The 23793-nt window shown below is 44.8% G+C and overlaps 1 protein-coding gene across 2 annotated transcripts in view; it reads left to right on the top strand.

The window, feature by feature from the left end:
• The window catches only part of Prkcq (protein kinase C theta), a 136604-nt gene extending 123667 nt beyond the window's left edge, over positions 1-12937 (top strand). For both annotated transcript variants that reach the window (XM_052728306.1, XM_052728307.1), the window contains exons 16-18: positions 1004-1192; positions 11579-11707; positions 12223-12937. In XM_052728306.1, the coding sequence (XP_052584266.1) occupies positions 1004-1192; positions 11579-11707; positions 12223-12381 (477 nt within the window). In that variant the 3' untranslated portion in view covers positions 12382-12937. The remainder of the gene's footprint in view (positions 1-1003; positions 1193-11578; positions 11708-12222) is intronic.
• The last annotated feature ends 10856 nt before the right edge of the window (positions 12938-23793 follow it).

The raw sequence follows: 23793 nt of genomic DNA, 5'->3' as shown, positions 1-23793 counted from the left end.
CCTCATCACTCTCTCTGGGTCGAATTTTACATTATTCCTTAAGGCAAATGTAGTTGATTTTTTGTTGATCAACTTTAAAATGAGCTTTTATAGTTCCATATTGAATTACAGTTATCAGGTAGCAGTTTATAATGGTGGCAGATTGCAAAATTCTGTTTGCTAAATGATCTTTGTTTTCATACATGGGGTAAATTTCATCCAAGCAGCTGTTCAGCGTTGCCCTTACAGCAATTTTCAGGTCACAGGTCGCCTTGAATTCCTAATTTTCGTTGGAGGTTCTGAAGGCGTGAGGAGTCCTCCTCAAGCTGTGCAATGAGAGATTCAGCCATGCAGAACATGTGGGTTGTAGAGCACTGCATCATGTCCCTAAGCCTCACTCCATTCTGACCCAGGGCCTGGGGTAGCTCATACAAGTGAAGTCATGCAGTGTTTGTCTTTGTATCCGGCTTATTTCACTTAACATGAAGTGCTCTGGGTTCCTATATGTTTGTGAGGTTGGATAGCATTCTGCTGTGTCTATGTATCACAGTTTCTCTGTGCATTCATCCCATTGATGGGATCTTGGGCTGATGCCCTGTCTTAGTTACCATAAACAGTGCTATATTAAACAGAGTGCCCATGTCTCTGGAGCTCGCTGACTTGGTTGATTTTGTTAATACATCCACCACCACACCATCTTCAGCCATTCGGGCAGTCATGGAGGCCACTCCTCACTGCTGTAGCAAAGCCTGGGGCCTACTGGCATCGGGGTGACATGCAGTGACTCAATGGCTTGCGCATCCTTGGCATTCCAACAGCAGAAGAAGCTGCTGAAAGTTAAGGGACATCTTTATTGCTACAGAAAGTAAATTGGTAAAAGGATAGATTTCTTGTTTTAAGTTAGGTAGAATTTCCGCCTTTACACCCTTCTCCCTGGAAGACAGACCCAATGCCTCCAGACCTGGAAGTGTTATCAGTCATCAGACCCGTGAATTAATGATGCCTCTACCTGTTGGCCATGCAGATCCTGCTGGGTCAGAAATACAACCATTCCGTTGACTGGTGGTCCTTCGGGGTCCTCCTTTACGAGATGCTGATTGGCCAGTCGCCTTTCCATGGGCAGGACGAAGAGGAACTTTTCCACTCCATCCGCATGGACAATCCCTTTTACCCACGGTGGCTGGAGAAGGAGGCCAAGGACCTTCTAGTGAAGGTAAGAAGTCAGAGCCTGGGGTGCAGTGCATTGAGAGAGTGCTTGCCTCAAATGTGCAATACCCTGGGTTTGACCCCCAGCACTGAAAAAGCAAAACGGAAAGAGAAATGAAAAGAAACAAGAAAAAGGAAATGACCCTAAGAAGGGATTCTGAACTCGGTGGTCCTGTTTGCTCCCAGGTTCTGACTCAGACATGGCCAGACACCACAGCATGTAGTGAATGGTTCAATGGGATGTCACTGTCTCTATTTCAACAGCAGCACTGGTGTCATGAGCTCTGGTGTCAAAGTCAGGGGACCAAGACATATGTCTCATGTTGTTTCTCACAGGCAGACTCCAGATTGCGTGTGCGTGTGTGTGTGCGTGTGTGTGCGTGTGTGTGTGTGTGTGTGTGTGTGTGTGTGTGTGTGTGTAAAGAAAAGAAAAACTATTCAAAGGGAGGAAAGAAACCTGCTGCAAAGGGAAGGGTGAGAAAAGAAGTGTAATGGAGGCACAAATATGAACTAAGTGTAATGTTATATGTGTCTGAAAATACCCCAGTGAAACCCATTATTTTGTGAACTAAATAAAATAATAAGAAAATTTAACTTTGCAAAATTAAAACAACCATGGCCAAAAAAAAAAACCAAACCAAACAAACAAAAACCTAATATTTGTAGCCAAGGATGGTGGCCTACTCTGTATTCTCAGCCCTTGGAAGGTGGAGGCAGGCAGATTAGGAGTTCAAGGTCATTCAGCTGCTTAGTGAGTTTGAGGTCAGACCAGGCTATATGACTACATGAGACCCTGTTTCAAAAACGAGGAGGGGGGGGAGGGGAAGGAGAGGGGGAGAAGGAGGAAGTCAAATAAATCCTCTTTTCACCGTTTATAAAAGAAATGCCTGGGGGAGCCTGGGGAAGAGTCTGGGTGGAGGAAGCCTTGGGGGACTCTCGGTGGAGGTGTAGCTGGTTCTTTAAGCACTCACAGCATGTGGCTTATAGCAGTCTTTGTTTCTTGTGTCTGATGCCCCCTTGGCCCATGCTTCCTCCATCCCTGCCAGGATGGGGTCTTCTCTGCTCACTCTGGTGATAGGCAAACTGCTCAGTCGCAAACACTGTCTCTGCTATCTCCATCGAGAGACGAAAGCATGCAACTCTAGGCCCCGGTCAGCATGTCAGTCTTAACATGAATGCAGGACTGCTGCCCACCTCTGCTCAGAGGTCATGGCTGGCAGGCTCTGGCCTGTGGAGAAGGGACTGCTGTCATGCTGAGGTTGTCTGCGTCCTTGTTCTCTTCCTCACCTTGAGTCCGTGCTTAGACCTGTAGTGATATATAGAGAGATACATATAGATGATCCAGATATAGATAGATATGGATAGACAGAGATAAATAGATAGATGTGGTAGGATATTTAAATACTATTAACTCTTTATTGTAATTATTTAAATATGTTGGGTATAAAATAAAGAACAAGAGATTCATTTTTTTTTTTTTTGAGGCAAGGTCTCTAACTGAGCCTGAATTCACTCTTCTTCCTCTGGCCCCTCTCAAATTCATAACCTCTTTTCTTTAATTATTATTGTTATACACATACCTGTGTGTGTATTTGTGTGTATGTATACACCCTGATGAGTCTATTATGCGTTATTAATCAGAAGCCATTTCTCCAACCCCTATTAATGAGTTTTAAACCAAAAATTTGAAAGCATTTCCATGGATGGGGTACAGCTCAGTGACAGGGGGGTTTCTAAGCATACCAAGGGTTCTAGTTTTCCCTCTCAATACCAAAAGAATGAAAGACAGAGGAAGGAAGGAAGGAAGGAAGGAAGGAAGGAAGGAAGGAAGGAAGGAAGGGGAAGGGAAGGAGGGAGGGAGGGAGGGAGGAAGGGAGGGAGGGAGGGAGGGAGGGAGGAGGGAGGGAACGAAGGAACAAAGGAACCAAGGAAGGAAGGAGGGAGGGAGAGACAGAGAGAGACAGAGAACAAGGGATTTCCAGGCTCATCTTTTCACCAGTCTGCTTTTTTCTCTTGAAGAACTATTTAGGATTAACTCTAAAGGACTTTATACTTCCATGTCCCTAAGGCAAGTGATAACTTGTCTGAGGTATTAGAAATTTTGAGACGACTCCAGAGCTCTCCCTGGGAATCGGGATCTCGAATCTGAGAGGTGTTGACAAAGCCTCATAGGAAACTCGGCCTGGGGTTAATGGAAGTGGGTATTTAAAAACCAAGCCTGGTCCATGCAGTCTGCACCTCCTGACTTTGAGCCAAACAAGCACCGAGCTCTGAAAACTCCCTGAATGACCAATTAAATTTACTTTTAATGAGCAAACAAAACACACGGAGAATGAAAGCTAATTTAAAAATTAGCTAGGTTAAAAAAAAAGACAGCAGTAAAAAGCAGCTAGTGGGATTTCAATGCAAAGTCTCACTTATGTAAAGGCAAGTTCAAATTTCATGACAATCAGTACATGTATTTTACACTTGGCTGTATGAAGAGCTCAATGTGAATTGAACATGTCAGCTCCAGCTGCCATAACAAAATGTACCCAGACTAATCAGGCAGCATTTCGCTCTCACTGTTTCTTAACTGCTTGGCACGCTGTCAGAGGCAGCATTTAAAGGCACACAAATCAGATCTCCCACCCCCAGCAAGCCCTAGTTATTGTACACTGGAATGTGGATGCATCTCATACAGCATTTATTTCTTACCATTCTAGAGGTCAGCCATCCAAGATCAAAGTTCCTCAGGGTCAGCCTTGGTGCTGGCTCTCTTCACAGGAAGTAGATAGGCACCTTGATGCACCTGGGAGAAGAGACAGGTCACAAAAAATACTCTGTATCTCTTATTTTTAAGGATATGAATCCTATGAGATTAGGGTTCCATCCTTGTGACCTCATCTAACTTTGTCACTTCTATAAAGTCCCTCTCCACAGTCACATTGGAGTTAGGACTTCGATATATGTGTTTTGAAGGGTCCGTCACTCAGTCTTTAACAGGACAGCCATACTGAGGCACCAGGACCAACAGAGCTTTCTGGGGAAAGAGAAATGAGGAAGAGCCTTGTTCTTCTCATCATCAGAGATGCAGTCACCTTCAGTCAGGAACCTATCTGTCAGACAAGTCACCAGACAGAGGCCCCAGACTTAGCTGCAATCCACCAACATGTGTGGGTGCTCCATAGCCAGCCCTCCCATTGTACCTTCCAAATGCTGAGTTCCTGCGCAACATCAGGACATCTTCAGGCAACTATGATAGGTGAAGTAGGGACCGGCAGGCAGAAGCAGAAGCAACGTTTGGAGGAAAGTGGGGAGGGCTAGTTGCCAAGGTAAGAAAGCTTGGGTGAGAGGAAAGGATTGCTTCCGTTGGGAAAGGAAGTGGAGAATGTGTAACAGACACCCACATCTCAATGAAAAGAGCAAAGTATCGATACTTCATGCAAGCTGCATGGATCCTAAAGGCAAAAAGTCAATCTCTGTGATGTTCTTAAAGTGATGGAATCATGTTGGCCTGTCAGGGGAAGGAACAGGTATGGGGCAGGCATATGGCTGTGACTACGTAAGATAGCAAGAGGGACAGAACCTGCCATCATTTCAAACAATAAACAACTTCAAAACACCCGCTGAGGTGGTACACACTTGGGATCCCAGAGCTGGTGAAAACCGGCTGTTTGCTGGGGCTTAAGGGCCAGCCAGCCTGGCCTGACCAATGCGCACCAGGTCAAGCGAGAAGTCGTGTCTCAAAAACCAATGTAGAAAGGCTGGAGAGCTGCCTAGGGGTTAGGAGCACCTGCTGCCCGGGCAGAGGACCTGAGGTTCAGGTTCCAGAACCCACATGGAACTCACAACTGTCTTTAGCTCCAGTTCCATGGACCTAAAACCCTCTTCTGACCTCAAGCACCAGGCGCACATGTGGTACACAGACATACATGCAGACCAAACACCAAAACATGTAAAATAAAAATTAATGATGAAAAGGTTTTTTTAGGGGGCTGAGGATTTAGCTCAGTGGTAGAGCGCTTGCCTAGCAAGCGCAAGGCCCTGAGTTCGGTCCTCAGCTCCAATAAGTAAGTAAATAAATAAATAAATAAATAAATAAATAAATAAATAAATAAATAGAAAAAGAAAAGGTTTTTTAAAATAAATAACACCCAAGGCTAGTCACTGGTTTCCACATAGGTGCATACACATACCTGTACACCCACACACAGAAAACTTAAAAGCAGAGATAGGGCCAAGATGGTTCAGCAGGTAGAGAAATTCACCTCAAAGCCTGATGACCTAAGATTGCTCACCAGAGGGAGGAGAGAATGGACTCACACACACACAGATAAATAATAAATAGGTAGATAGATAGATAGATAGATAGATAGATAGATAGATAGATAGATAGATAAACATAATAAGTTTTGCAAAAACAAAAGTAAATGTAAGACTAAATGCCATGCAAATACCAAAAATATAAAATGCACATTTATGCAGATTATTGGTGGTAGAAGAAAAGTGTGTTATGAAAATGGGCAAAAACTTGTTGAATAGATCAAAAATTAAGGCAATTAAGGATAAAAACGGAGGACTATATGCACAGGAAACTTTAAAGCCACTGGGAAGTCATTGTTATTTCTGACATGAATTTAAAAAAAAAAAAATCCCTGCCCTCCCCTTGCACACATTGCAGCAATTCGGCTGATAAAAATTCATTTCCATTATGCAATTTGCTGTGAATAAGGCTGACCTGCAGCTTATCTTTCCTCCTGGATCACTTTAAAGCTTAATCCAACAGCCTTCACAGCCTCCCCGCCCCATCCCCCCCACCCCCCCACCCCCCCACCCCCCCGCAAAAATCCAAAGAAAATATTGTTTCTCAGAAATTCCCTCCAGGGACTTTTCCATGATGTAAAACCAAGAAGTCCGGAGTTCTCCGGAAAGGCTGGACAAGACAGCGCTGTGTGGCACCCAGTAGCGCAGTGGTACCAGACTGTCCTCTTGAGCTCTCATGAGGGGCACGTGTAGCCCACTAAGCATGTTGGAAGAGGCTGTGTTCCATCAAGAGTTACAGCTGGGATGCTGCTGTCCCGTTGCCTAGTGACAAAATAAAAAGCAAGCACCCTTTCTCCCCCATTTATTTATCCAGGATGTCCGGTCCTTGTGTTTGAAAATGACGGGAAAGTAATGATCTTAAACAGAAATCCATCTCCCTTTTCGCAGGACCGTTTTTCTGAGGAGGGACTTGGGAGGGAGAGGGGGATCCAGGTACAACCTGCCACAGCTGTGGGTGGCTACAAATAGCTTCCTACCCGGGCTGTCAAATAAATTTAAACAAACTCCAACTATGTCCCAGCTTTTTTGTGTAAGAGTGAGCTGCTTCCTATAAATATAGAAAGCTTTTACTGGCAAAAGCAATACTTTCGTCGTGTCCTTGGTGTATCTTTCCTGCCGCAGAGCCCTTGACCTGGGTGTCCTTAGGGCCTGTCTTGCCCTCAGGACATTAAGTGGGCCTGTTTGCTGCTGGGAGCAAAGATAAGGACAGAAAGAATATTGAACTTTGGGGACCAGATTATCTTCTCGTTTTCCATTTTGCTTTTAAGAAGACATTATTTTATTTCACAGGGGTTTAAGCCAAACTCAGATGGCTCTTTGTTAGGATTTTCTTGGTCGAAATGTCACATGTTTGCTAAGAAAATCTAATGGAAAACTGAGCGTGGCTCACAGTTGGCCCAAGGCAGTGACTTCTAACTTAATTCCCTAAAACATTTCATTATACCAATGTCAGCTAGCTTTGGGGCCATTCTTAAGACACTTAAGCTATCTATCTCATCTTGTTTCATCAAAATATCCTTAAGAGGCAGAGGTCAGCCACGTATTATGATCATTGGGGGGGGGTGCAAACTGCTTATTTCTTCTGTTTTAAAACTTAAAAAAAAATTTTTGTCAGGGCAGGGCTGGAGAGTTGGCCCAGCATTTAAGAGCCCTTGGTGCTCTTGGAGAGAAGCAGAGTTCAGCTCCCAGCACCCATATTGGGCAGCTCACAGACGCCAGTAACTCCAGCTTAAGGAGCTCCAGTGCCCTCTTCTGGCCTCCACAAACACTTGCACTCACATGCACACCCCACACAGACACACTGACGGACAGACAGACAAACACACACACACTTATAAAAATAAAATGAATCTTTTTTTTAAGAACCAATGTGTTTTTCCACCTGTATACTCGCTGGTTGTTGAGTCCACAGAGAAAGCAATCTTACTGCAAACGCGGTGCCTTTTCCATGTGCTGAAAACAGGAGGCTGAGAGAAGGTGAGGACAGAGGATGTGTGGTCTGCAGATAACCTGGGAAGACAGCATCTTCCGTTATCTGGCATTTTCTCAGCTGCTTCTTAGTACCAGGGATGGTGCTAGACTCTGTGGGTAACGGGAACGAACACAGTCCACAGGACAGACAGGCTGGAAAAACAGACAGCAGGTGAAAACTACTGTAAAATGTTGTGTGGGGCATAGCAGAGAGAATGCCTGCTCCCAGAGTGGGAAGGATACTGACCATGACGCCTCTGCTGCTGGCTGCATTCATGACCTTGGAGAAGTGACAGAGCTACTCTGAGCCTCAGTTTCCTCAAACTACAAGTAGGACAGCAATATAGCTTCTATTCTTCTTTGAAGTTTTATTTTGTTTATTACTATTGTATGTGTGTGCACCATGTGTATCCATGAGTGCATGTGCGCATGCTAATGCAGAAGGGTGTAGGTCTGAGGACAACTTTGGGAATCGGTTCTCTCCTTCTACTGTTGTTTCCAGGGAGCAAGCTCAAGTCATCAGGCTCACATGGGAAGTCTTTTACATGCTGAGCCATCTCACAAGTTCTTGTTTAAATGTGTTTTGAAAATTAGGGTGAAGTTGCAGCATACCACTTAAATGCAAGGATGGAGTTCTAAAGCTCTGCTGTCGAGCGTGTGGGCTGTAGTTAACATGCTGTCCAGCATGTGAGCTGCAGAGTTGAAAGGTGCAGGGCAGATTTTAAATGTACTCATTCTCCCCCTAGAAAAGCGAGGGGATAGATGTTCATTACCTTGATTAATCATTCCACATAAATCAACATATCCTGCTGTATACCATAAATATATACAGTTAGAATAATCAAACCAAATCACACAGACCTGTCTGAGCCAGCTAGCACTCAGCATGACTTTCAGAGAACATTGGTCAGAATGAATGGCATAGCCAATCAGATGACCTTGAAAAGGGGGTTGAGCTCTGTTACAGCGAAGGTGGTCAAGGAAGAGAGGACGGGGCATAATTTAAAGACTAATGACTAGGAGAATGGTTGAGTCACCTCCTAGAAGATGAATTCTTATTATGAAACTGAGAGGGGTAAGTGGTCCATTCAATGAGCAGATTTGTCCCGGAAGAAAGGACGGGTGTGCTTGTACTAGAGTACAGAGTCTTGAATGTTAGGAGGAGTATGAGGACATCAGGACTCTCTGGGTCCTGGAGGTCATCTTAACTAACCTTCCATTTTACAGACAGAAGTGCTATAGTTTGGATCTGAAATATCCCCTCCAAAGGCCCACGTGACAGAGGCTTGAGAGGTAACGGCACCTTTAAGAGGTGGATCATGTGCAAGGAAGTTAGTTATTGGGGAGCTTGGCAGACCCTAGCCTCCACCCCTTCTCTCTTTTGCTTCCCTGTTGCACTGAGGTGCAACACTGAGATGCATCACCAGCTTCCTGCCTGAATGTTCTGATTCATCTCAGGCCCAAAAGGCATGAAGCCAACTGACCACGGGGTAAAACTTCTGAAACCATGTGCCAACATAAAACTTTCCTATTTTTAAAATTGAGTATCTCGGGTATTTTGTTACAGTAATGGAAAAATGGCTAAATAGGAAATAAAGATTCAGAAAACTTACCCATGGCTACTAGAGCCCTAAGCAGACAAACAGATTAATCACTCCTTCCGTGATGCAAATGTAGTCGCTTTCTTACATGATAGCCTTGGGTTACTTCCACTGTATAGCACTTTTATAAAACACTTTGGGTACTCAGGATCTCAGTAAGAGTCCTCCATGGCCACCAGATGGTGATGCTGAGAGCAGCATCAGGACCATACTGAGGCCTCATCGGTGGATGTGCAGTGGTCGCCTAAGCCTTATACTTGGCACTTGTTTCTAAGACAGGATCTCAAGTATCTCAGTCTGGCATCAAACTCACTCTATAGCCAAGGCTAGCCCTTGGCTCCTGATCCTCCTGCCTCTACCTCACAGGTATTGGGACTGCAGGTGTATGCCACCATGGCTGACTGCACTTGGAGCTTTAAGAAAGACTCCTTATTTAATTAGTTCATTGATCATTCCATAAGAAAAGAATCTGCAGTTTTCTTTTGCAGCTTTCTACAGCATGCCTTTGTGATTTGGGGAGAGCCAAGGCACTGAAGGTTTTTAAGTTATGAGATAACATCATCAAGAGAGGTTTTTCTGGCCAGGCGGTGGTGGCACGTGCCTTTAATCCCAGCACTCGGGAGGCAGAGCCAGGTGGATCTCTGTGAGGCCAGCCTGGTCTACAGAGCAATGTCCAGGACAGGCACCAAAACTACACAGAGAAACCTTGTCTCAAAAAACAAAACAAAGAAAGAAAGAAAGGGAGGGAGGGAGGGAGGAAGGAAGGACGAAAGAAAGGAAAAAAGGAAGAAAGGAAGAAAGAAATGGGGCTGAAACCCTTGGGGGAGACACAGGATGTATGAGAAAAATGTAGAGAAAAATCCCTACATTTTGCCAACTTTTCTATCTTTAAAGGCCATCGTCTCCTAAAACACCCGAGCTGTGGCTTTATGGCAGACATCTTGCTGGTGCCGAAATAAGAAGTAACTGCATGAGACACCAGGGAACCTGTTACTTTCTGTGTCAATGTTTAGACTCTCCTGCTCCATAACCCCGGACAGGTTAAAGTGTAAAATGCTTCTGGGTTGCTCTGCAGTCTTTCTGACATCCATTGTGACTGTTAGGTGAAGAAAGGGTGGTGGGGAGGGAAAAACACATGACACTGGCTGAAAGGCTGGAGAGGTGAGCACGGTGTTCAGTAGTATCGCCAGCAGGTCTGCGGAGTGGGTGATGACTATACCCGGGGCCTTGCAGAGACCTCAGTTGAATGTTAAGGACTACCTGACATCACACACAAGCCCCACAATGCTGGACTCCTAAGATAGGGCATCTTCATAAGAAATGTCACACTTGGATGGGTAGTTAAGTCAGACAAATAAGTTAATCACTCATTCTGTCCAGCTGAGGGTTCTTTCCCCTACTTTGGGTTTTTTTGTTTTTGTTTTTTTTTCAAACAGCACCACACCTCACTTTAAAGCCCAGGCTAACATCATCCAGACTGGACCAGACTGGCCTCAAATTCATGATCCTCCTTCCCTGGCCTCTTGAGTGATGGGTTTCCAGACACACACCACTGTGCCTGACTTATTCTGTTGGAAATTACAGACCGAAAGTTACAGTGAACAAATATGGGGGGGTTGCAATATGTGGGTATGTGTTTATGCACTCATACATATATGCTTAGCCATATGCATAGGCATGCATGTGTGTGTGTGTGCATGCTTAGGTCCACATACATGTTTGCATGCCTCTCTATGTAAAGGTATATATGTATATATACATGTGTATGTTTGTATATGCGTGTATGTGTATATTACTGTTTTATTTAATCCTAAGGATGTGCCTGTGAGACAGATACTTGGAATATGTTCTAGTTTATTTTCTGTTGCTCTGATAAACACTATGACCAAAAGCAACTTGAGGAGGAAAAAGTTAATTTCAGCTTAAAGGTTACAGTCCGTTACAGAGGGAAACTGGGGCAGGGACTCACACAAGAATTGAAGCAGAAGCCATGGAGGAACGCTGCTTACTGGGTTGCTCCCTGACTCGTGCTTAGCTACCTTTCTTCTGTGGCCCAGGACCGTTTGCCCCAGGATGGCACCACCCACATCAGTCATTCGTCTCTCACGGACACAGACATAGGCCAGTGTGACCGAGGCAATGCTCCCTTAGGATCTCTCTTCCCGGGTGACTCTAGGTTGTGTCCAGTTGACAATTAAAAGCAACCAGCACAGCATACATCGAAGGTTATGACACTAACTCAGAGTCCATGCCTTGTCAGAGACCACATAAGTAACCCAAAGCAAAGCCGACATCATGCCAGGCTTGCATAAGTCACAGTACACCCTGCCTGGGGCAAAGAGGAAGGAGGTCGAAGCCCAGACTATGGAGGGAGTGTGTCAGGTTAGTGTGAGCCTATTCCATCTCCACAGCGGTCAGTGAAAAAAGTCAGTTGCTCACACCCGAGTGAGTGCACCCGCACCTGACCTAATGCCTCACCACAGAAGTGAAAATACTCCTTCTCTGCTCCCTTGCAGCTTTTTGTGAGAGAACCCGAAAAGAGGCTGGGGGTGCGAGGAGACATCCGCCAGCATCCTTTGTTTCGAGAGATCAACTGGGAAGAACTTGAGAAGAAAGAGATTGACCCGCCCTTCAGGCCAAAAGTGGTAAGGACTCCCCCGCTGGACAGTCTGGCTGCAGCCCTTCTCCTTCTGTCACAGGCTGTCATCCTAATCGAATAACGCAGTTCCTGAAACCTGGCCCGACCCCACCCTCGGGAGGAACGTGCTTCTTTAATCCACAGCATTTGGCTAGAGGAGAGGTCAGAGGGGGTGTTCCTGTTGCTTGCCAGGTTTAAACTGTCATCAAAATTCACCTATGGGAAGAAGAAATTGCAGAACATTCCCACATTGAACGAACATCCGAGAGGGACTTTCAGGAGATGGGGTTTTTCATGCAGCACTTATATTCTTAATGGTCACAGTATGGGTGACAGAAACCTGTACAAAGTAATTCTTTCATGTGAAATTAATTATTCTAATAAAAGACATGATGAGTCAGGATTTGGACCCACTGGGTTGTGCACACGCTATAGCCTACGTAAGCAAAGTTAAGATAATGAACTTGGTGGCTAATTTTCTTCCCCTTTCTTTTTTTCTCTCCTCCTTAAACTGTGACCAAGAAATCACCACACGACTGTAGCAATTTTGACAAGGAATTCCTAAGTGAGAAACCCCGGCTGTCATTCGCCGACAGAGCACTCATCAACAGCATGGACCAGAACATGTTCAGAAACTTTTCCTTCATTAATCCAGGGATGGAGACTTTCATTTGCTCCTGAACCTCACCCCTCCCCAGACCGGAAGGGATTTGCCTTCTCTCTGGGAACTGGTTTGAGTATCGCTTCTGGGGGTCTCTTTTTCAAGTTGGAAAAGAAAAGAAACACTCAACAGCAAAGGTGGGGAGACCTTTGATCTCCTCACGTGACCTGTTACCTGTAGCAGAAACCAAGTCTACTTCACTAATGACATCACCCCGTTATATCACCCGGCATCTTTCACAGCAGCCCTTGAAGTTAGATCATTATTAACTCTAGTCATTTACTTGAAAGATGGTTCCTGATACTGTGAAAGATTCGAACCGTAATCCTGCTCTTGCCCTAGACAGCAGTGGCTGGTTGGTGGTGAGCCAAGGTGCAGATGGAACACATTTCTCAAGACTGGAGCAGCAGATTGCCTCATATAGAAATGGATCTCACTCACCCACGGAGAAGGAGCCACTAATCCACATTGTTCTGCGCATGTCTGTGGCAATGTAAATGGTAGAAGGGAAGGAAAGGGGAAGCCCTGAGTGGGTTGTGATGGGATTCTCTCCAATAAACATAGCTTGGAACTTGAGATTTACAAATCTGTTCATTCTGGCTAGCCCTGACATTCACGAAACAGAGGAAAGTGAGTGGCAATGAGCCGGGCTCATGTCGCCAACAGGGAAGGGTGTGTTGGTTGTGTGCAGCATCATGTTCACACAGACGTCAACGTAACCGACAAGGACGGCAGAGTTTGCCGCTGCCCATCAAGCGTTGCCTTCCCCCGTCCTCAGTTGATCTCTTTATCAGCATAGCCATTCATTGCCATCTCCCCATCAGACAAGAAATGAAGTGCATGATCCTTCTGAGATAAAGAAAACCGATCCCTTCCCATGCTGTTCCTGGTGATTTGATGACAAATAAGTCCCTCTTTAGGTGTCCTGCAAGACAAACAACCCATGCATGCCTTTTGCAGTAGTCAGTCCTGTTGGATTAGAGTACTAACTGTACACTTAAAATATTTGTGCTGTTTGTATATTTTGATGAGATGTGACAGTAACAAAAAGGTGGATATGTAAAATGGAATAAAAGAAGAAGAAAGAAAGATGCCTCTTAATAGTTTGATTCTCTACTATTTCCCTCAAAGACATAACTTCCATCATGGTGACCATCACAATGTAACCAGGGTTGGATTTGGTTTAAAACTGAGAAATTAAGAAAAAGAGATGTTCAGAAGTGTGAGCCATTCAGGTAAATAAACCATCATTGCTGCTATGTCGCTCTCTCCCCTCCCCGGAAAGAGTACTTGATGGAGGGATCTACACAGGCTGCCTTCACACGGTGCCTGGCCTCCCTTCCTCCAGTGGCAATGTCTTCTGTCCCTGGTGGAATGTTCTTCCTCAGTCACCTTTCTGCAGCATTTTATACAGGAGCAATGCTCCTGTCCAGCCTGCCTTCTAGAATTTTCTGATGACATTTTCCTGCATCCTCTCTTGCTTGCCCCTCTATTGACTTCTTGTCCTTCCTCACATTCTGCATCCCTCAGAAAGCCCCTCCCTGCCCTCGCCTTTACTACCCCTGGTATTCTCCTCTTACTCCTGGCATGTAAGTGCCACTCCATGCAGTCAGTCACAAATCGACATCTCCAGCTGCAGCCCCTCTGCCAGCGGACTGCATCAACCCAACATGCCCAGAGTGCATTCATTCCATTGTTAGGATCTAGTTCTGTCTTGTATTTCCTGTTACTACTAATGGCCCCACCATAGCCTGCATTACCTGGGCCCAGAACCAGAATTATCATTAACAATCCCTTTTCTCCTTCTAACTTCCTTGATTTTGATTTTGATAGCAAATCCTATGATTATGATCCTTTGCATAATGTGATGGTTTGCACTGTCGACTTGAGGGTTTAGAATCACCTGGGGAACAAACCTCCACCCACCTCTGAGAGATTCTGTAGTTCAAGTTGGCCTGTGAGACGTTTTCTTGATTTGGTTAATTGAGGTGGGAAGACACACAGCATTTGCTAGGTTGGGACCTTGGACTCTATGAAAAGGAGAGAGATCAGAAACAAGCATCGCATCTGCTTTCTTTTCCCAAAGACATCTGGTTTCTTTTCTTTGACATCGTGTGGCAAATGCATATGTTGAAAATGTTCTACATAATGTTCCCTGACTAAAGCCCCCATGGACCCACTGGCTTAGTTCCTGGACTCCCTGTTTACCTTGAGCCCAGATGCAACACCCGAGTTTCTCAGCATGGAGCAGACCCATGAATTAGTTCTCACCTCTGTGCCTCCCCAATACTATTTCATTTGCCTCCAATGTCCCATTCCCACTTATCCAAATCCCCCTAGTCTCTCAGATGCAGACTGGCCCACCGTGTTGCATCCCCTGCCTTAGCTAGTTCGCCCCAAGCTCTCTAAGCTCCCCTATCACCAGCTGCTTGCTTTGGTACATTCATCAGTCTGGTGAGCTGTAAACCCCCAGTGGGAAAGATCTCTGTCCAATTGATCTTTGCATGTTCCATAGCTCCTTTTCTCATCAGTGCTTGAAGAGCTGTCAGGTGAAGGAATAAAGATGTTTTACGGATCTACTGTATATCTGTGTCATGTTCCCCTTATCCATTCATCCACGGATGGGCATCTAGGCTGACCCCATACTTGACTCCTGTGAATACTGCCACGGTGAAGATGGGAGTTCAAATAGCTCTACTGTATAGTAACATTTGGCTATATTATAGCCTCTTACTTCCTACAGGACAAAAGTCCCAATTCCAAAGCAAGCAGTGACCTCCGCGTTCGGGACCTGCCTTCCCTCTCTGGCTTCATTTTCCACCCTTTGTCCACTCCCTAATTTTTGGAAACTGGAGTTCTCGTCTTTTCAGCATCTTAGTTTTTGTTTTCTTTTGTTTGTAGGGCTGAGGTTTGGATCCAAGACCTTACACATGCCAAGTGTTTCAATGAGGGTTGCCATTGCTGTAATGAAACACCATGACCAAAGCAACTTGGGGAGGAACGGGTTTATTTGGCTTACACTTCCACATCACAGTTTATCATCAAAGGAAGTCAGGACAGGAACTCAAACAGGGCAGGATCCTGGAGGCAGGAGCTGATGCAGAGGACATGGAAGGGTGCTGCTCACTGGCTTGCTCCATGTGACTTGCTCAGCCTGCTTTCTTGTTGAACTTTAGACCACCAACCCAGGGACCACAATGGACTGGATCCTCCCACATCAATCACTAATTAAGAAAATGCCCTACACCATGGTGACATCTGGCCCGAGCTGCCACCAAGGACCATGGGTCCCTGGTCCCGCTGCAGCTGGGGTCTGTGATGATGTCCATGGTCCATGTTAGCACAGGGAGTTATCAGAACCAGCTGAGCCAGCCCCTCCTTTCACTGGCCCTGGGATAGCTGGCCCTGCCCCTTGCTGGGTACTGCAGCAAGAGAGCTAGACCCACCCCTTAAGGGAGAGCTGGCCCCTGCACTAGGGAAAGATGGCCCCATCCCTCACAACAAGCATGCACCTCACCTGGGCAACACACTAGGACTGACCCTGTTGTTGGGGGCACAGGTGAGCTGGCCCTGAGGTCATGAGAGCAGCAGAACTGACCCCTCCCCCCAACCCCTGCCCATCATGCAGCGGCATGGGTGAGGGAACGATGCCCTCCCCTCTCTTCCCCTTACTACCTGTGGCAGGTGAGAGAGCTGGCCCTGGGGCCATAAAAATGGGAGAACTAGCCCTGCCCCTTACCAGCTGCAGCACACAGGAGAGCGGGCCCTGCACCCTGCCTGGGCAGCACACTAGAGCTGACCCTGTTATTGGGGGTACAGATGAGGCAGCCCCGAGGTCGTGACAGCAGGAGAGCTGACCCTGCCTCCTCATATGTCCCCTACAGCAATGGAGGGAGAGGGCCCTGCACCTTGCCTGGGCATGACAGTTGAGCTGGCCCTAGTGGTATGAATGTGGATGAGCCAGTTATGAGGATCTGAGAGCAGAATCAGCCCTGGTCCTTGCTGCAGGCTGCACTGGGAGAGCTAGCGGAGGCAGTGCTGGAGAGCTTGTCCAGGTAGTGATGATGAGAGAATGCTAGTGGACTGAACAATCCAGCTACCACCCAGGCCCAGAACCAGGGTTATGAGTTAGCCCACCCCAACATCCACCTCATCAATAACTGTTGGAGCATGTGAGGGGCCCAATCTGCAGATCCAAAATAGCAGGATCTCCATGACACAGGCCAATAACAGGATATCCAAGAGGAGCCCCAGTCAGAGACCAATGTCAGTGGTGTAGCAGAAGCCAGAGGCCTCACTGGAGTCAGACCAATGACTCCAATGACTCGTGGCAGTGAACACTTGCAAGTAAAGATGAGTGGACTACAGGGTGAATTGAACCGTGTGACCCAATGAGCCACACTACAGCTTCCACGACAAAATTCTTCTTCCTTTGTTTGTTTGTTTTGTTTTGGGTTTGCTTTGCTTTGTTTGTTATGTTTGGTCTTTGGTTTTTCTTTCAAATTTTGTTTTGTTTTGGGGGGAACGTTGCAAGGGCAGAGGGAGGATTCGAGGGGACAGGGAGATAAGTGGGATCGGGATGCATGATGTAAAATTCACAAAGAATCAATAAAAGTTAAAATAATTTAAAAAAAGAAAGGAAAGAATGAAGGAAGGAAGGAAGGAAGGAAGGGAGAGAGAGAGAGAGAGAGAAAGCCCTACAAGCTTACCTACAGCCAAATATTTTGGAGACACTTTCTCACATGATTCTCCCTTCATTCCAATGACTCTAGCTTGAGTCAAGTTGACATAAAACTAGCCAGAACACTAAGCGAACACTTCCCCACAAAGCTACATTCCCCTGCCCCACTTGATTATTGAACATGCAGTTCAGTATGCCTTGAATGATTTTGCTACTTTAAACCCAGCCAACTCTTAGTCATGGTTCTAAGAGCTGGTTCAAAGAGTTCACAGTGTAGAGTCAGATATACAGTTCAGGGAAAGAAGTGTCATTGGGAAAGCTATGTGGAAGGGCATCTAATTTTGTCCAGGAAATGCATTCCCCACAAGGCATAACCACAGCAGCTCTTTTAAAGGAAAATGTTGTTCAGCTTTCTATGGCCCCACGTCAGACTGCTAAAATGTTGTTGTTTGTTTGTTTGTTTGTTGTTTTGGGGGGGAGGCTTGCCACCCAGCTCCTAAATAAATCATACATGGAGGCTTATTCTTAATTATAAATGCCCTGCCTTAGCTTGTCTTGATTCTAGCCAGCTTTTCTTAACTTAAATTATCTCATCTGCCTTTTGCCTCTGGGTTTTTGTCTTTCTCTTACTTCTGTAATTCTTACTTTCACTCTTACTCCATGGCTGGCTGTGTAGCTAGGTGGCTGGTCCCTAGCATCACCCTCCTTCCCTCACTCCTTGATTTCTCCTCCCAGATTTCTCCTTCTATTTATTCTCTCTGCCTGACAGCCCCACCTATCCTTTCTCCTGCCTTGCTATTGGCTATTCAGCTCTTTATTAGACTAATCAGGTGTTTTAGACAGGCACAGTAACAGAGCTTCACAGAGTTAAACAAATGCAACATAAAGGAATGCAACACATCTTTGCATCATTAAACAAATGTTCCACAACATAAACAAATGTAGCACACCTTCAACTAATATTCTACAACAGAAAAACATTTAATTGATGGCTTACAGTTTCAGAGGTTTAGTCCATTATCATCATGTTGGGACATGGCATCATGCAGGCAGACATGGTGCTAGAGAAATAACTGAGAGTTCTACATCTAGATCTATAGTCAGCAAGAAGAGAGAGTCACTGGACCTGGCTTGGGTTTTTGAAGACCTCAAAGTCTACCCCCAGTGACACACTGCCTCCAAAAAGGCCACACCTCCTAATCCTTTCAATCAAATAGTACCACTCCCCAGTGACCAAATATTCAAATATATGAGCCTATGAGGGCCATTCTTATTCAAACCACCACAGACTTTCAATCCAAATTTGCCTTGTGGGGAATGCATTTCCTGGACAAAATTTGATGCCCTTCCACATAGCTTTCCCCATGACATGTCTTTCTCTGAACTGTATATCTGACTCTACACGATGAACTCTTTGAGGACAAAGACAGAGCCTCTTCTGTACCCTTTGCCCCTACATGCTTAACACATCTTGGGTGGTCATCAATGATGGCAAGCATACATACTAAACACTAAGTAGAAGTATCAGGAGATGTTATTTCTCTTCCTTTTCTCCAGAAGATGAATTATCAATCAACAATCAATGGTGGCATAAACATAAGAGGATCAATTTAACTAGAACACCCACATGATGAAAAATCCCCCTTTAAACTTAAAATCCTCTCATCCCAGACAGAATGGTGAGAGGGAGGAAAAGGAAGAAGAGGAGAAGGAAGGAAAAGAGAGGAGAGGAAGAGGAAGAAGAAAAACACTAGAAATGATGTAGAGAAAAAGAACTTTATACATTGTTATTGGGAATGAAAATCAGCCCAGCAATGATGGGAAAATATCATAGTGATTCCTCAAAAACTAAAATTAGAATGACCCAGGTCTACTACTCTTAGGTCTATGCCACACAAAATTAATATCTGCAGAGCTACTCGAGCATTCGTGTTCCTCGTGGTACTCATCACAGTAGAACTGAATCACATCATTTGTGGAGAAATCCATGGGGCTTGAGGTAGCTGTTAAGCAGGAGAGGTCAGAGGTAGAAAAACAAGTATACCACATGCTTAAAATCCTACTAAGATTTTTAAAAAAGCAACTTGAAAGCAGGAGCAGGACCTAACCAGGGACCAGAAAAGAAACCAGAGTCAGGGAAGGTTAGGGTAACAGAGGGACGCTGGGAACTGAACACACTCAAAGCACACACCTTGCATGTCTAGACCGCAACAGTGAACCTACTGCTATGTCCAACTAGTGTGCACTGATAATTACAATAAAGACAATACTCCCTTTGACCATTTGCTTTCATCTTTTTGCCTGCCAACCTTCTTTCCAGGGGCTTATGGCTAGTGCTCTCTCCACTGAGCCTCCTGAGCTCATCATAGACTGTGATGGAGATGACGCCTAGAAGAAGAAAAAACAAGTCGTGAATTCAGGAGTCAGGAAAGTTGTCTTTTATTTTATTACTTCTTTCTGAATGAAGAAAGGCCCGCTGACTTGATTAAAGATGTCAGTCAACATGGTGAAATATTAACCAAGTCAAAACTCTCTGTTCTGAGATTTGTAACATACTGGAAATGCCAATAGACTCCATGAATCCAAAGCTTCGTTCACTCGTGGGAGCAATTAGCCTTCATGAAGGCAATAGAGCAGCCTTGGCAATTGGCTCGTTATTCATCACTTCAGGGGAAATTGATTGTAACAGGAATAAAGATGAAGTGGCCTGAGAGTAGATAACACTAAGAAAACTATAAAGCAGCAAAGGGCAACAATCATTTGGCAACGTCTATAGAAAGTCAGATCCAGAAAATTCAATAGACTTATTTTCCTTTAATGTAAACATAAGCATGAAGAGATTAGAAAAAGGTCAGTTCACTTCCAAACAATTAAAAGAACAAGTAGAACACAGAAAAAAAATGTAAAAGCAATCACAAACAGGCCCACTTTTAAACATGTCATTAATCAGTATGTCAATGCGTTAAATCTCTTTAATAAAAGACATTCTCCCATTGACATTTTTAATTTTGTGCTATTTAGCAGCAGATACAAATTAGGTGACAAGAATTTTTGACAATAAATGGCTAAGAAAAGATATTGCAGTTGAACTCAGAAGAAACGAAAGATAAAGGAAACAAGGATAGGGGGAAGATGAGAATTAGTACAACTATCAAAGGAAAGCCTGACAGTAAAGCGGTAAAAACAGATTCCATTTAGGAATCCATGAAGGACGGGAGGTCATAGGCTAAGTCTGGGCTCAACTGCAAACATGGATGAGTTGGAACCTGTGGTCAAGGAGCGAGATGAGCTCAGTGACTGGAACTGAGTGATGCTGAAGGGTGAGGGGAGAACCCAACAAGATTCTTGAGTCAAGGTGACAAAGCCTCCCCTGAGGGACGGGGAGAAATGAGGAATTTGAAAAGATATCAACGGTGGCAGATTCTGGCTAAACTAACCCACTACGGTCCTTGCTAAAAATCATACACTGCAAACATGAACACAAAAATCCAAATATTGTGAACTAGCTGGGAAGAGAATTCAGAGACCAAACTCCTGACAAGAGTCTTCATTAAGACACAGGGAGGAAATGAAAAGGAAAATCTCAGTTTTAGTAATATTAATGCCAGGCAGAATGTAGTTTTAAAAAAATCCTATTTGAATAAAAATATCCAGAATATATGGAAATGTAGAGACTTTTGAAACTATAATAAATTAAACAGATAAAAATGCAAGACAGATGAATATATTGGTGTACCTATTTCCTCAAACCTCCGGAGACCACCAAGGAGCCAGTTTCCGATGCAAACACATAAGGGTCCTTTTATTCAGGTTCAACCTGGGTCACCACGCGGCAGATGAAGGAAATGTGGCAGTGGCCACGAGCCCAGGTGTAGAGAGTTTTTGTAGGGAAAAACCACAAGTCAGGAATTGGCAACTTGGGATTGGATAGAAGGGATATGGGGCAAGGTGATTTTTTAAAACTATTGGTCTAGATTTTAGGCACAAAACCACATTTGAAACCATTGGGTTAGAGTTTTAGCGGGAACCACAGCCCGCTGAACAGGATTATCTGGACTGCTCAGCAGGATTATCTAGCTATCTTCAAGGGCCATAAACCGCAGACAGGGTGTCTGCAGGAGGATACTGCCCTGTATCTGTTAGCATTGTCATAGCACATTCCTGAGGTCCTTCCTGGAACTGAGTATAGCAGGTGGCCTGAGATGGTGGCCCTCCCCTAAGATGGAGCCTGTAAAGTCAAGTCTAGACCTTCACAATATCATCATAGAGCGAGGCCTTGAAATACCTCCTCAGAAATCAAAACTTAGGTAAAAAAGATTACTAACAACCTGAAAAAAATTCAGTAAGCATGAGCTAATAGAAAATTCAAGTCAGTAAACACTAAATATATACCCCGAAGAAAAATGTAGCCTATGTCACAGGATTTAATAAAGTTTAATGAGTCAAAATATGGAAAATCTATCTGGTATGTGGTAAAGAGAGGAAAGTGTGGGGAACGTTGTTATTCTCAAAATCTAAACAAAACCACCAACACACCTTCAACAAGTGGTAAGTTAAAAGACTTCAGTATTGATAAGACAAAGTCACCACAGGAGGGCTGGCAAGAAAATTCCATCTGGCAAACTGAAAGCTCACTCGTAAACACCTCTGCATTCGAGAGCAAGTAAAATACAACTCACAAGCTGTCTATAAATGAATTCAGAATAAGAACAGCATAGATGACTGAAATAGTTCATCTTCACTGTAACTGGGTTTAAAACCACCTAGGAGACATTGTCATGTTTGTGAGGCTGTTTCTAGAAAGGTTTAATTGAGGAGAAAAGACACACCCTGAATGTGTGACTAGGGGTGTCACAATCCTAAGTGAATAAATATGGGGTAGGGTAAGCAAGCTAAGCACCAGCATTCATTTCTCTCTGCTTCCGGATTGCAGATGCCATGTGACCAGCTGCCTGCCCTAGTTACGTTTTACAACTTGACACAAGATAGGGTTATCTGGGAAGATGAACCTCAACTGAGAAAATGCATCCATCAGATTGCCTGTAGGCAAATCTGTAGGGTATTTTCTTGTTTAATGATTGCCGTGGACTGGCCGGTCTCACTGGGGGTGATGCTACCCGAGACAGGTGGTCCTGGGTGATATAAGATGCAGGTTCAGCAGGCCACATGCTTCAGTTTCTGCCTCTGGGGCCCTGACTTCCTTTGATGATGGACTGGAATACGAAACTGTAAACTGAAATAAACCCTTTCCTCCCCACGTTACTTTTGTTCCTGGTGCTTTATCACAGCCGTAGAAATCCTGACCAAGGCATACTCCTACCTTCTCTATGTGTTAGAGCTATACTGGCTCGGTGGTGATTTGAATGAGAATGGCCCCCATAGGCTCCTAGATTTCAATGCTTGCTCCCCAGCTGGGAGACTATTTAGGAAGGATTGGAAGATGCAACCTTGTGAGAGGAGACACCCCTATGTGTCACCCCCATGTGTCATGGGAGTGGTGGGCTTTGAGGTTTCAAAAGCCCATACCAGGCCCTGTTTCTCTCTCTCTCTCTCTCTCTCTCTCTCTCTCTCTCTCTCTCTCTCTCTCTCTCTCTCTCTCTCTGTCTCTCTCTCTCTCCCCCTCCTGCTTGTGGATCAGAGGTAAGCTCTCAGCTATGACTCCAAGGCCATGCCTGCCTCCTGTTGTCCCATCACCATGACCACAGACTTAACCTCTGAAATTGTAAGCAAGTCCCAATTAAATGCTTTCCTTTATATAGTTTTATAGTTTATAGTTTGCCTTGGCTGTGGTGTCTCTTCACAGAAATAGAACAGTAATTAAGACACTCTTCAGAAATGAGACAAATAAGCCTTTACTGCCTTATATTACTGTTTTAAAGTTTTGTCACAGCAACAGCAAAAAAGTAATGAATAAAAAAGAAAAAAAACCTGGTGTTGAGAAGTGAGCTGTTGCTGGGATGACCTGACCATGTGGCTTGTGACTTTGGAACTGATTTTCAGGAGGAATGTGAAGAGTGTGGAGCTGCGGACTGGAGAAAGTGGAGAGTTCCATGGGTCATTCCAGTGGGAATCTGGAAAACTAGAATCCTAACACAAGTGCAAGCAGGAAGGGCTGGGTTCCTGGTAGCCCTCTCAGGAAACACTCTCACAGATGTGTCCCAAGTTGTGTCTCCTAGGCTACTCTGAATCTTCAAGTTCAAAATGAAGAGGTAGAGGCTGGAGGGATGACTCAGTGCTTAAGAATGTTTAAGCTCTTTCAAAGGCCTGGAGTTTGGTTCCCAGCATCTACACTGGGCAGTTAACAACCACCTGTAACTCCAGCTCCAGAGGATCCAATGCCTTCTTCTGACCTGTAAGTGTACATATACACACTTACACACAGGAAGGAAGGAAGGAAGGAAGGAAGGAAGGAAGGAAGGAAGGAAGGAAGGAAGGAAGGAAGGATGGAAGGAGCCAGCCAGGCATGGTGGCACACACCTTTAATCCTAGCACTTGGGAGACAGAGGCAGGGGGATCTCTGTGAGTTCGAGGCCAGCCTGGTCTACATATTGAGTTCCAAGACAGCCAGGGGTACAGAGAGAGAACTTGTGTGGAAAAAAAAAAAAAAAAAAAAAAAAGGAAAATCTTGCCTTAAAAGAGAAAGAAAGGAAGGACAATTTGGAGAATGGAAAATGAAACGTGGCAAAAGCCTTATCAGAGATGTTTGAGATGGGTAATTCATGCCTAGATTCATGTCCTCTGTAAACGGGAA

Source organism: Peromyscus californicus, unplaced genomic scaffold, assembly GCF_007827085.1.
Source record: "Peromyscus californicus insignis strain IS unplaced genomic scaffold, ASM782708v3 Scaffold_8__1_contigs__length_139910024, whole genome shotgun sequence".
In the NCBI taxonomy this organism is placed as follows: Eukaryota; Metazoa; Chordata; class Mammalia; order Rodentia; family Cricetidae; genus Peromyscus; species Peromyscus californicus.
This window is presented reverse-complemented; position numbering and strand designations above follow the sequence as displayed.